We start from the raw sequence: 13182 nt of genomic DNA, 5'->3' as shown, positions 1-13182 counted from the left end.
TCAATCATGTTGCAAAGCCAACAACGATACGAATTCTATTATCCATTACTATTTCATATGATTGGTTTGTCCATCAACTTGATGTCAGTAATGCCTTCTTGCATAGTACTTTAAAGGATGATGTTTATATGATTCAGCCACCAGGTTTTGTTGATTCAACCAAACCACAACATGTCTGCAAGCTTAACAGGTTCCTCTTTGGTTTAAGACAAGCTTCTAGGGCCTGGTTCTGTTGTTAGGAATCTTACCTTCCTACTCTGACACTAGTTTGTTTGTCAAAAAGGATTCTATCATCACTTTCATCTTAGTATATGTCAATCTGTTATTGCTCAGTTACAAACTCTGTTTCCTGTGAAGGATTTGGGTGATATTCACAACTTTCTGGGTATTGAAGTTCACAGGTATGCGAAAGGGTTATTTCTAAATCAGTCCAAGTATGCACTTAATTTGTTAAAGAAAACAGATATGCTTGGTGTCAAGCCTTGCTCTACTCCTGTTGGTTCTGCAAAATTGGATCACTCAGTCACTCTTCCCTCAGATCTTACATTTTATCGATTAACTGTTGGGACTTTACAGTATCTAACTTAGACACGACCTTACTTGGTATTTGCTGTGAATCAAGTCTGTCAGTATATGCATGCTCCTAGGATCATTCACTTGCAGGCAGTGAAGCAAATACTTCGATATTTGAAGGGTACCATTGATGCAGGTCTATGGTTTACCAAAGGGTCTCAATGCCTCACTGCGTGGTCTGATACGGATTGGGCAAGATGCCATGTGGACAGACGATCAACTAGTGGCTATTTTGTATTCATTGGGCCTAATCTCATATCCTAGAGTGCAAAGAAGCAATGCACTATTACCAGGTCCTCCACTGAGGCTGAGTATCGCTTTCTTGCCAATACAGCTGCAAAACTTAGTTGGGTTTGTAAAATCTTACAGGATATTTCCTTTTCCATTCTCAAGACTCCTGGAATCTTCTGTGATAATAAAAGTGCAATTGCTCTGGCTTTCGATCTTGTCTTCCATGCTTGGACTAAGCATATGGAGATTGATTATCATTATATCAGAGAAAATGTTCTCTGTGGCAAAGTCAGTGTGCATCATTTTGCTTCTCCTCTTCAACTTACAAATATTTTTACTATGTCTTTGTCGTCTGATCGATTTGCAGAGTTAACTTCTAAGCTTTCAGTTAGATCTCCTAACTTTAGCTTGAGAGGTGTGTTAAGGATATAATAGGACCATCAAATGATAATGTACCTGATTAAACTTTGCTTAGCTAAGCTATGACAGTGTTGGTTAGAATAGTTGGGGATATAACTGATTGTACCTATTTAGATATGGGTGTGTACACATTTTGTTGAGATATAATGAAATCATTTTGTGCAACAACTTCTTTCTCTACAATTCCCTCTCTCACTACAATTCTTTCTCTCTCTGCCTCTAAACTTTCTCTTACATAACTATGAGTTTCTACAATCTCTACTCTATTTCAAAGTAGTCACATAACATGTGTTTGATCTTTTTATCACGACGACTAATTTTGTCGAGCCATTTTTCTTTTCCTACGTACTCTTTTCTTTTCTTGTAACCTTTATATTGGATACATAACAAGAAATAATGAACATAAATAAACAAGTGTGTAAAAGACAAAAAAGGTATGTAAAAATCATTTGTCTTTTAGGATTTAAAGAGTACTACTATTGTAAGGACGAAGTCATTGTAAGTTTGTGGTACAAATCTTGAATCATATATATGTGATCACAATTTCATCTTAGGGACAAAGAACCCTTTTTTAGACTAGATTGTATTTTTAGCCTTTTAAACCTAACAAGTATTTCCAGTTTCCACTTTTGATAGTCATTCTATTTCTTTTTAAGAGAAACAATACGGAATTTATTAGAAATTAAGGGGGCATACAATCGTCTAAGAGAGTGTCTTGAATAAAATCAGGAGGTTCCTCGAACTAACAAGAAACAAAACCTGGCGTGGGCCAATCCTTATTGATGTTTCGGGGAACATGATAAACACAAGAAGCAACTAAACTGTGTAAGCCAATCCTTATGTCAGCGGCCATTAAACCAGACGTGGAATTATCACCACGCAGGCTGCCAATCGAGTTAACAACATAGAGGACATCACTTTCAAGCATCACATGAAACCTCTATTTCTCCAACGCCTACCACACCCCTCCCTAGCAGCGAAGAACTCTATCGCTCTTGGGTTGACGTGCAGGATCTTGCAAACAAAACCTCCAGCATAACTATGGACTTCGTCACGAAGTACCACAACGATACAGCACATATTAGTCATTCCACTTATTTGGTCACCTATCTTAAGAAATTTAAGAAATAACTAAGAAAAAGAAGAACCTTATGCCAAGTTGGCCAAAGCTGCAATAAGCCCTGGTTTGGTATTAAGGTGATTTTAAAGAAAGTGGGTATCAAAAAAAGTTGAGAGAGTTTTTGGTGTTTGGTAAACACTCTACATCAACTTTATTTCAAAGTTTTGGATGAAAATAAGCCCAAAACCTGAAGTTGCAAAAAGCAGCTTCAAAAGACTAGCTTATAGAAAGACACGGGTGAACAGTATAATCTTTAATGAATTTTTCAATAAGCCCAAAATTACCCTCCTTTCCTTACACTTTCAGCACGCCTCTCGCAAAACCTGAACCAGAAAACTTCAATCCCAGTGATCTCTCTTGTTCTTCAGGTTGCGTTCTCCGGCTCGGCGTCCTTCCTTTGTTAAGCTTCTCTTGTTTAAAATTTCCTTATTTATTTGTTTGGATTTTTAAATTTGGGGATGGGAGAGTGAGAGTGAAAGAGGGGTGGGGAGATCAAAGGGATGAGTGTATGGGTGTCGGGAAAAAAAAATTGGGGATGGAGGATCGGGAAAAAATTAGGGTTTGTGGAGGAAACAAGAAAAATTAAGAGAGAAGTAAGAAAAATTGATTACTTCTCTATTATTTTTTTTAGAAGGTCTGCTTCTGATTTATCTTAGGGTTTAGGTATATAAGAAAGGACAAAGCTTTGCTCTGCTTCTAATTTGTGAACTCTGCTTCTGATTTGTCCTGCATCGTTCCCTCGTCTCTTGCAATTCAGCACACCCCTCTACGATGCCGTTTCATCGTCTTCTTCAAGCTCTCGCAGTCTCTTCTGAAACTCCAACCTCCTGATCAGTGCTCGTATCTTATCTCTCTCACTCCATCTGCTATCGTGTTTTATATTTTTTTCTTCTGAATTCTTCATTTATGTTATTCTTTTTAATTAGTACTAGGTTTGAGTTTTTGGTTCACAGTTTTTGGTTTAGGCTGATTAATATCCTTTTTTTCGTTTTTTTCATGATTTCTGCTAATTTTATTTGTCTATTTTTGTTTATTTGTAGAAAAATATGGTTAGATTTGGTTCCTTTAGTCGATTTATATATATATTTTTTATCATGACAGTCATCCAAAAATGATGCAGATCCGTACTATCTGTGCCTGTATCGTTTACTACGATTATGTATTCTATCTGTGTTTACTAGCTAGGATTTTGTAAGTGGTGTTATTGTTTATTCCTTGAGTCCATCATTTTGTAAGTGGAGATTTGTTTAGGATTTTGTAAGTATGGGTGCTGCACACTGATAACAAAAGCAGGGGTGCTGTCATCTCCTTAAATATATCTTCCACCCTTGTAATCCGCATGTCATTCTTGGTAATACAAAGAAGATATCATTCAAAATTCAACATTTGAGTTGACTGGGTGAAAGGTTGTGAAGAGGCAAGAGTGAGATTCTCAATACTTTGTGATCCATTTGCCGCATCTGATATGTACAGGCAAAGGCTCATCGTTGAGACTGCTTGTAGTCACCTGAACCATTGTGTTTTTCCTCTCCTTGTCCAGTTCTTTAAATTGCAGAGACCGCTTGTAGTCACCAACACTAGGAACAATATGCTAACTATTATTCCCAAGCCATCATACATACGGCATTCCTTCAGTTGCAATTCCAACACCCATAGAGACCGCAGCAGCAACCATTGAGGATAATTAAAGTTAAATCTTGTAAGGCTTCCCAATATTTATTTTCTAGTTCTGTATCCTGTATGGAATAGGAATGCCCTTTAGTGATTAGTATTTTGGGTCTTTCTTCGTGCTCCCATGTATAACATAAGTATGATCATATATGTTGCAGAATCCCGAGTCTTATACTTTTATTCATTTTATTTTAATAAAATGAGAATTAGTTTGCCTACTATACCTGTATTTTTCTTCTGGCTTACCATTTGTTATGTTTTCTGACAATGCTGTGCTCAGTACAACATGTGGAAAGTACTTCCGGGTGTCTTGCCTTAGCATCATTGATGTACGTACTCCATAGTTTTCGTATCATTCTAAGCAATTTGTTTGCCGACCTGTGAAAAATTGATTTGGCTAACTTTGTCATTTGGTATTATCTTCAGGTGATTCAGATATTATCAAGACGATGTCTGGTGGTCAGTGAAGGAGAGTAGGATGATACCTCTATGTTGAGTGTAGTGTTTTGTGTTGAGACTTGCCCTTTCTTTTCTCTTAATGAAATTCTCGATTTTCTTTGACAATGTTGTGTTGCTAAGTTTCCAAATGCTTAGATTCTACCATATGTGTAAGGTGATCTTCGTTGTGACTTGATGCATGGCATCTTGAGATTCATTAAAGTTAATTTTGTTACATTAGGTACATCCCATTTGAGGTTTTTTATTTGAACCTTGAACTGAAGTGTTTATGCTAAGTAGTTAAGCAAAAAAGAGCATAGTATGAAATGCTGGATAACAAGATAGGTTTCAGTTTGGTGTGGGATTTTGCTTTTTTAGAAACCATTTTTGTTCATAAGTGCTATTGAAGGGCTAGTTTGGTATTGCTGTGCTTTGAAAAAAAAAAAAAATATTTAGTAATTCACCTTTATTTGTTAAGAAAATTAAATTAATGGTACATCAAATATTATACTCTTTTTGATCATTTCACACAGTCACAGTTGTTTTACATAAAAGTTTACCAAATACTATAATACTGTTTTTTTTTTTTTTCCAAAAGCACTTTTAGAAAAAAGTTAACCAAACACTCTGCTGCTTTATTTCAGAGCTACTTATTCTCACAATACAGCAAAAGCAGTGTTTTTTCAAAACACAACAATACCAAACCAGCCCTAAGTCTTCTTACTTTAAGTTTGGCCAACTGTAAAAAGTTCATAAAGCTCAATCCAACCAAAAGGCCACGCCGGCTATCGCGGCTCAACGGTAACATAATCAAGATTATAAAAGAAAACATAATTATATTGAGATAATGAATTAAAAAAAATTAAGTGATATAAAAAATAAAATAAAATAAAAAGTCACAAAATCATCCAAACCGTCTAAACCCACCTAGCATGCTTAAGTCAACTTAGAGGAATCAAGCTAGTCTAGACAAGCTAGATGGGTGACTAGGTGAGTTTAAACTCCTTTCTTATTTTTTAAAAATCAAAAAATTAATCATTACGCTGATCAATCGCGTAGTGCTTAGATGATCTCAAATGGCCTAGTCGGCCAATTTTAGTACATTGATGTTACATAACTAACAAGGGCCTTAGCACTGAATAAGCTGGACGCCCAATGGTTGTTTTTATTACTTACAGTTGAAAAAAGGTCATACTTTCACACACTGGAGGCCCAATGGCTATTTTTCTCTGCACAGCCAGTAAGAGAGCATCTCCAATGGAGGCTTTATCTTCCACGAGACTACTACATTTCAAGTCTTAGTGAGAAATTTCATCAACAATGAGCTGGAAAATGGGGCTAGATTCACCACTTGGGCTTCTTTTCTTGGGTAGCTTAAAATTGGGCTACATCTAGCTTTTAAAAAAACAATGGATCCCACAAAAAACGTAGCAACCCATGTGTGCAAAATTTCATCACTCTCTCCTCACTTGCAAATACACTTATACTCTCCTTTAATTCTTTTTTCTTACATATTTTTCTTGCAATTTGGCTAATTAATGATTGTTTTAAATTCTATAAGAATTAAAATTTCAAATTGATTTAACGTTCATGGGCATTAGTGGGTGAAATTTTCAAATAATTTTTTTCACAATTTTATCTTTCTAATTTACCAATTAGTGCTAGGTAAATTGTTGTATTGTACTTGAAAATCAAATCAGAGGGCGAAGTGGAGGTTTGTATTTTTCAACGGATGAGATTGAGATAAGAGAATCTAATTCAACGGACGATTCATAAGTGATAAAATCTTTGTGACAATTTGAACTTTTTCAGGTTGAAAGGTTCATTAAAAAAAATAAAAATAACAAATAAATTTAAAAAAAAAAAAAAAAAGATAGCACGCCCAAAAATCAACTTAAGAAAAGTAAACAAAAAAATTATATATATCGCATAATCAAATTACTACATAAGTAAATATATATAGTCCCATATAGAGCCCGAAAGAAATAGCCCCTCATTGGGAGAGATTTTTTTATAAAACCCCAAAGATTCCTCGGAGCTTTAAAATGGGCTATATCCACCACTTTTTCAACTCCATATAGAGCCCCTCACTGGGAATGCTCTAAGTATCAACCAAGGTGTAGGACTGGCTATGTATCTGGATCAAATTTTTTGGGACATGGGGTTATAACATAGCATATTGGGAGCATTTTTGCTCAACACTATAACTATAGTGTATATTCACCGTACAACTTTTATCTTCTATGTGTCCTTCACTTAATATTAGTTAATTTTTTTTCAAAATCGGAAAATATACATTTAATATTAAAAATAACCATAGTTGGTAGTAAAGACACGTGACAGATGTGTCTGATGAACATACACCATAATTTGCGGTGGCGAGCAATAAAACTCCCAAAATATTCCAAGTTTATATCTCAATGTATAACTTCTTAAATTTTTTCACAGATTACCAATTATTTATTGATTGTATGCTTTTAATATGATATTGAAACGGATGATTTATTTGTGTCACATAATAATATTAATTAACGATTTAAGTGTGGAATCCTATTTTAAGAACAAATAACATTAACATTGAGCTCATTTGAAAGTGTTTTTGGAATCAACTCTTAATAAAGATACAAGTGAATACTGGAAAAACACTTGAAATGCTTCTTGGAAATAGCTTTTGAAACCCAAAAACAATTTCACTAAAAATGTTTTCAATTATTCTAAAAACACTTTCAACTTGACCGTTATTTATTTAAGAAATATGTCAACCCTCACTTGTACTCATGCCACATGTATTCCACTAAAACGCAAAGCCAAAAGTTTAATTACTTTCTGTTTGACAAACTAAATTTTAATTATACTAACAAAGAATTTAATATAATTAAAAACTTAGTTTGAGTGCCAATGGAGGAATCCGGATCCTCGCTAAATCCTCTTTATAAGGATCTTGATCATTCGTGAATCATATTCGTTCATCATACATCGTACGATCAAAATCATTTTAAATATTTTTATTTAAAATAAATACAAACAATATCTGATAAAAACAAACCGTATGATATACGATCAACAAACACAATTTACAAATTTTTAAAATCTTCTCCAAAAGGATCCGAAGAGGATCCTGTTGGCTAGTAGAGTACACATAGGATCAGAAAAGTAAGAAGATTGATACAAGAAAGTAACTAAGAATGTTGCTAACATTTCTCATATTGTCTAATCTAAACACGGGGAATTAGAACTTGGTTGCCAAATGTTGTGTTGGATTGCCAAATACAAATCTTTCAAGCAGAATGCAAGTGAAACTAAAGGAGGAAAAAAGACATGGGATCTATAAACAACATTTCTAATTTTCTACAGACTGAAAACACGAGGAACATTACAAGCTTTCACACCCATTCAACATCAACCTGCTAATCTAACTTCTCTCCACTAACAAATAATCTACCAACAGACCAAAGAAAATTCAAACCCTAGTGGGGACTAAATAAGCAAAACCATCGAGTGTTGAAACCCTACAAAATTATATCACAACGATTAGCATGAGCGGCGGCACCAGAACGGATTTTGACAAACTTTCAGTTCAAAGAACTGCCTCCCAGATTCATCTTGCAGCTAAACCCTAGTCTTCTTGTACTCAAACAATCATGCCTTCGGATCTTCGAAATAGTTAGTTGGTACTTCTGCAGGTGAAGAGATAGTCGCCACGCATTTGAACTGTTTCAAGAAAACAATGCAATTCAGAACATCCCTATGGTGCGGAAAATGAAATCAAAATCAGTAGTGTTAAAATTTTAGCCTGAATATACCTTATGCTGTTTGTACTTTCGTCTTATGGATTGTAGAGACGCTCCTCTTTTACTACGATGCAAGTCGTATATGATAAGAACGCATTCCTTCAAATCAGCTGGTTTATATCCGGAATATCTTTGCAGGGACAAAGTCTGCAAGAAGCAAACAACTCAGCAATTGCATTCAATACTTTGAGTTGAATGATGTTAAAAAGTTCTCTAACAAGTTCTTACCCAAGGATGATCCTTTGGCCGGATCATAAATCTTGCGAGAAATGTAACGGACGCAGCCACCAGAGAAGGCAAAAACCGAACACATTCATAATCCAACAAACTTAACTCTGCCAGGTAGTATCCCAAAAATTCTAACTGCAGATTAGGATCCTGTAAAGACCACAAAACAATTTGTTAGCTTCCCACATGAACTGACACCCAAGTAGCAGAGAAAAAGAGAGAAGAAAGAGAGATTTTGCTTACTTTGTAGCTCTCTTGAGCAAATCTAGTGAATCTCCTGCAAACCAAAGCGTGAATGAACGTTAATCAGTCCAATAAGCTATCAAACTCAGCATCTCAATAGCATATTGATAAAATATGTCCAAGAAAAACAGTACCAAGACTTCTTACCTTAGTAATGTTTTTATTGTAGGACTTCCCAAGTTGAAATTTAAGGACTTGAGTATATCAGCCTCCATTTTTAACACCTTTACAATGAGAACAAGTATTAACTAAACTACTACAATTACAAAACCAAAGGAGATGCAATACATTAAAATCTAAGATTAGGAATAGATATACGAAAATTCACCTCGCCCCTATCATACGTATTATCTGTTATGTAGCAGAATTGTTCTACATGTGGAGGGCTGATCTCTTCATACTTTCTGTTTGCCACATTAATCATAAGATTACAAATTTCGATCTATGTCAACAAGAAACATCACTTAAAAATTTCGTTGATTCTTGGACTTACGAGGCAATGAGCATTGAAGAAACACCGAGTAACTGAAGCCTTTTCCGGTTGAGAACATTCAAAGACAGGAATTTATCAATATACATAACGGTGAGGAAAAGAGTGTCAGAAAGGAGTTTATATTCCTCTGCAACTTCCACCAACCAGTCCACTAAGATTCCTCTCATATTAGCAGTGACATCCTTTTGAATCTTTGTCATGTAATCGGGTGAAGGTCTGCGATTTTCATCCGCCTGAACGTTAACCCGTCATCACCATTAGCCCAGATACCCCAAATTCCAATTCAAATCAAAACCAAAATACATAGACCACAAAACTTACTTAATTAAGCTTAAACTTTTTGCATATCAAAAGTACATAAACTATCACACGAAAGATCCAGCCTTTATCCTTAATTCAAGTTTCAGAGGAACCAGAAGAACCACTGGTAAATAAAAAGCCCAAAAATTAACAAAACCCACCTCCCATTTTCCAGTAAATTCCACTTAAAACCAAACCCAGGACACAGATACTGCAGAAGTTCCTGAAAACAGCTTAATCTTTGACTAATCAAAAAATTACATAAACCAATCACTAGAAAACTTCAGCCTTTATTCCTAAATCAAATTTCAGTGCAACCAGAACCACTGATATATTAAGAACCCAAAAATAAGAAAAACCCAACTCCCATTTTTCCAATAAATTCCAGTTCGAAAGAAAGAAAGCTGCAATTCGATAACCCTTTACCTCGAGCTTCTGAAGATACTCATAAATGTCACGAGCATATGGCACACACAGTTGGGGGTCATCCGACGACGCATCAATGTCCTGGGCCGCCTTCGCGGGCACTGATTTTTTCGCCTTGCCTTTGGCGCCGCGTTTCTTGATCTGCTTCTCTGCTCGGAAGCTTTTATTCACCGGAACAACAGCATTCGTGAGCTCTCCTAGCACCACCCGTTTCTTGGTGGCCAGCCGCTCCGGGGTCACAGCTTCGGCGCTCCGCTTCATCGACCTCGTGACACGCACGCAGTTCTCCTTGTCAGCCATGGCTGCCTCTGCTCGAATCTGTGAGTTTCGAGGTTTTGGGTCAGATGTTCAGAAAGAGGGGGGAGAGTTTTGTAGCGAGTAAAATGAGAGCGCCATTTTGAAAAGTAAAGTTGGCGCCTTTGGGTTTCTGCTGCTTCTGAACGTTTTGGTTCGCCCTTTGCTTCAATATTGGTTCAATTTTTGAAATTTTGGAATGTGTCTTTTGCAATATTCATTCGGGCATTTGGGTCAAGCTATTTTTTTCTTTTTACTTTTTATTTTACACTTATCGAAGTTTTCAAGATATTAATAAACAAATTATTCTTAATGTTTAATAATGTTCTGTTGGATAATGCTCGCGTCCTCTCTTACGAGGAATTGTTCATTTATTTATGATTAACGAACTTTTATCGTTCAATATTATAATCAAAATTGTTTATTTTCTTTATTATCATTTAATGATTATAGTTGTAAAATATTATTTAATTTGAAGATATGATGAACAATTCATTTATTTTTTATGCATATAAGTAGCTAAAAGATTTCAAAATTAAATAAGTTTTTGCTATATGATATTTAGATGATGATAAGGAAAATAAACAATTTCGAATATGATGTTTGAATGGTAAATATTCATTAACTGTAAGTAAAGAACCATTATCCTGTTTTGTTTTGACTCGCCATTCCAACAAAAATAAAAGACCCATGTTTGAAAAACAAATAAATAAATTAAAACCCAACAAAAATGATAATAATAATACTCTACTTTACCAATATTATTTTAAAGTTTGGAAAAAAAAAATAGTATACATTTATTTCGCCTCTCACCTGAGCCTGCCATCATGTGTTTGAAAACAATTTGTGTAGGGTTTAACTTGCCACTGAATTTTGCTAAATAGCACTACAATCCTCTCAAAACTCGTCATGTATCAAGCCTTAAATATAATAATATATCATTATCTTATATTTAACATTCTCGTAATTATATTTTGTACTAATAATATACACTGTCAGATCAATCTAATTGTTAGTTTATTCTCAAATCTTTGTTTGCCCATGTTGTGCGCAATTTTTTTATTTTTCAGTCATGACCAACCTTAGAAGGACGTAGAGCAAGAGACCACATTATAGCTTAAGTTGAAGCCACATCCATAAACTCCCTTCTCCGAGTACAGCGCCATGAAACAATCCACAGGCTAGACCACACAAGGAAGGTAACATGTGGCAATTCGAAAGTTAATATTAACAGCCCTACAATATTATCATAATAGACGAATTGTAGAGCGCCATAAAAGGGTGAAAGTGGTTGGATCTGCACTCGCATTGGTCGTCTTCGATAATTCTTGTAATCCATTTTTTCTTGGGTTCTTCCCCGGTTGAAACCACTTTGACTCAGGAGGAGAATTTTCCAAGGACGGGTATCGCACGTACAGATGCATCAAATCCTCAACTCGCACAGCGCGATCTAGAGAACAATAACAATGTGCAACTTTATCTCTGACCACTTTGATGAATGTCTCTGGGTTGAGAGTAATAGTCCACATCCAGGCAGCCACTGCAAGAAGGACACTAATTCGATGCTGCGGATGCGCTGGGTTGGCTGCCATATGTTGAAGGAGGTGAGGAGGCTGGGCTTCCCTTTGTGAGCTGGTGCGTTGTGGTGGTGCTGCTGTTGGGATTGGGGCTCCATGCCGGAGGTTTGGCCTTAAAAGCGGAGCTATGCCAGTGTTCTTGGAGTCCGACATTCCAATGAGGATTTGTGGAGGTAAACACCAACACCAAAATTTAAAAATAAAAAAAATCAAGAGAAAACGAGAGATTAAATAAAAGGGGCTTTAACGAAAAATTTCTAGTACTGTTCATTTTAACGAAAAATCATATTTTTACACTAAAAAGTCAATCATTCTATTATTCACTGTACCTTTTATTTTCTCCTTATTGTTAAAACTCAAAATTTTCAAATTTTTTTCATTAATTTTCCTTTAAATAAATTGTAGGTGAATTCAAATGTGACAAGAATATGGAGTTACATATAGGTGAAGGCTAAAAGCTTAAAAAGTCAATTCAATCCATCCAAAATAATTTTATTTTTAATTTTGGATTGGATTTTTAACCAACCTTATCATGTCACATGTCATTATCCAAAGTACAATTTTTGTGGATAGATTTTCGAGTAGATTTTTAACCAATTCTGTAGTGTCATGTGTCCAGATTTTCAATAAGATTTTGAACCAATCCCATTGCAGCACATGTCAATATTTGTTTAGAATCCTTAAGAATAGATTTCGATAAGATTTTTAACTAATCACGTCGTGTCACGTGACATTATTTATAACCTCATCCTTTTTTCTTTTTTTACATATAAACTCTACATCCATCTTAAAGTCATACACCAAATCAAAATAACTCATAATCCTTCTTTATAGTTTATGAATCTTGTGGACACTTAGTCCTGCTATCTAATGGAAAATTACCTGGAGACTGTGATATTAACGATTTTAACCCTTGAATCAACGAATCATCGTGAATAAAATACACAATATCACCTGTAATAATTGAAAAATGTACCTATACGATTTATAATTACCATCAACTTCATGACTATAAAAACACTTGAAATCTTAATTCATCCACTATGTCATATTTAGGTATCGTCTCCCCACCACCACACCACCCCCCCCCCCCTTCTCCAAAATATTTGACTGTCATTGTTACCAGTCCTCGTTGGTGCACGATATATAAATTCTTAGGTTAATCCATACCAATGACAGCTAGTAGTTAAGTGTCATGCATAAATCATTTCGGCACGAAGTTGTAGGTATGCCTTGACGCTGATGGTGAAAATAACTAATCTTTTCCTAAACTTTTAAAAATCAAAATCTAAAGAACTAATTTTTTTTTTTTTTTCAAGTTGTATTGCTCAAGCATTATAGTTTTTTTTTTTTTGAAAATGAGACAATTGATGGCAA

The 13182-nt window shown here is 35.2% G+C and overlaps 1 protein-coding gene across 1 annotated transcript; it reads right to left on the bottom strand.

Moving 5' to 3' along the window:
• Positions 1–8092: 8092 nt before the first annotated feature.
• Positions 8093–10344, bottom strand: LOC137718670 (putative cyclin-A3-1). Its single transcript, XM_068458219.1, has 8 exons — positions 9935–10344; positions 9209–9441; positions 9044–9119; positions 8863–8939; positions 8716–8749; positions 8473–8622; positions 8257–8391; positions 8093–8164 (listed from the first exon to the last, which is right to left on the bottom strand). The coding sequence occupies exons 1-8, from the start codon at positions 10232–10234 to the stop codon at positions 8093–8095; spliced, it is 1077 nt and encodes a 358-aa protein (XP_068314320.1). The 5' UTR covers positions 10235–10344.
• Positions 10345–13182: the final 2838 nt, after the last annotated feature.

This window comes from Pyrus communis, chromosome 15 (genome assembly GCF_963583255.1).
Source record: "Pyrus communis chromosome 15, drPyrComm1.1, whole genome shotgun sequence".
In the NCBI taxonomy this organism is placed as follows: Eukaryota; Viridiplantae; Streptophyta; class Magnoliopsida; order Rosales; family Rosaceae; genus Pyrus; species Pyrus communis.
This window is presented reverse-complemented; position numbering and strand designations above follow the sequence as displayed.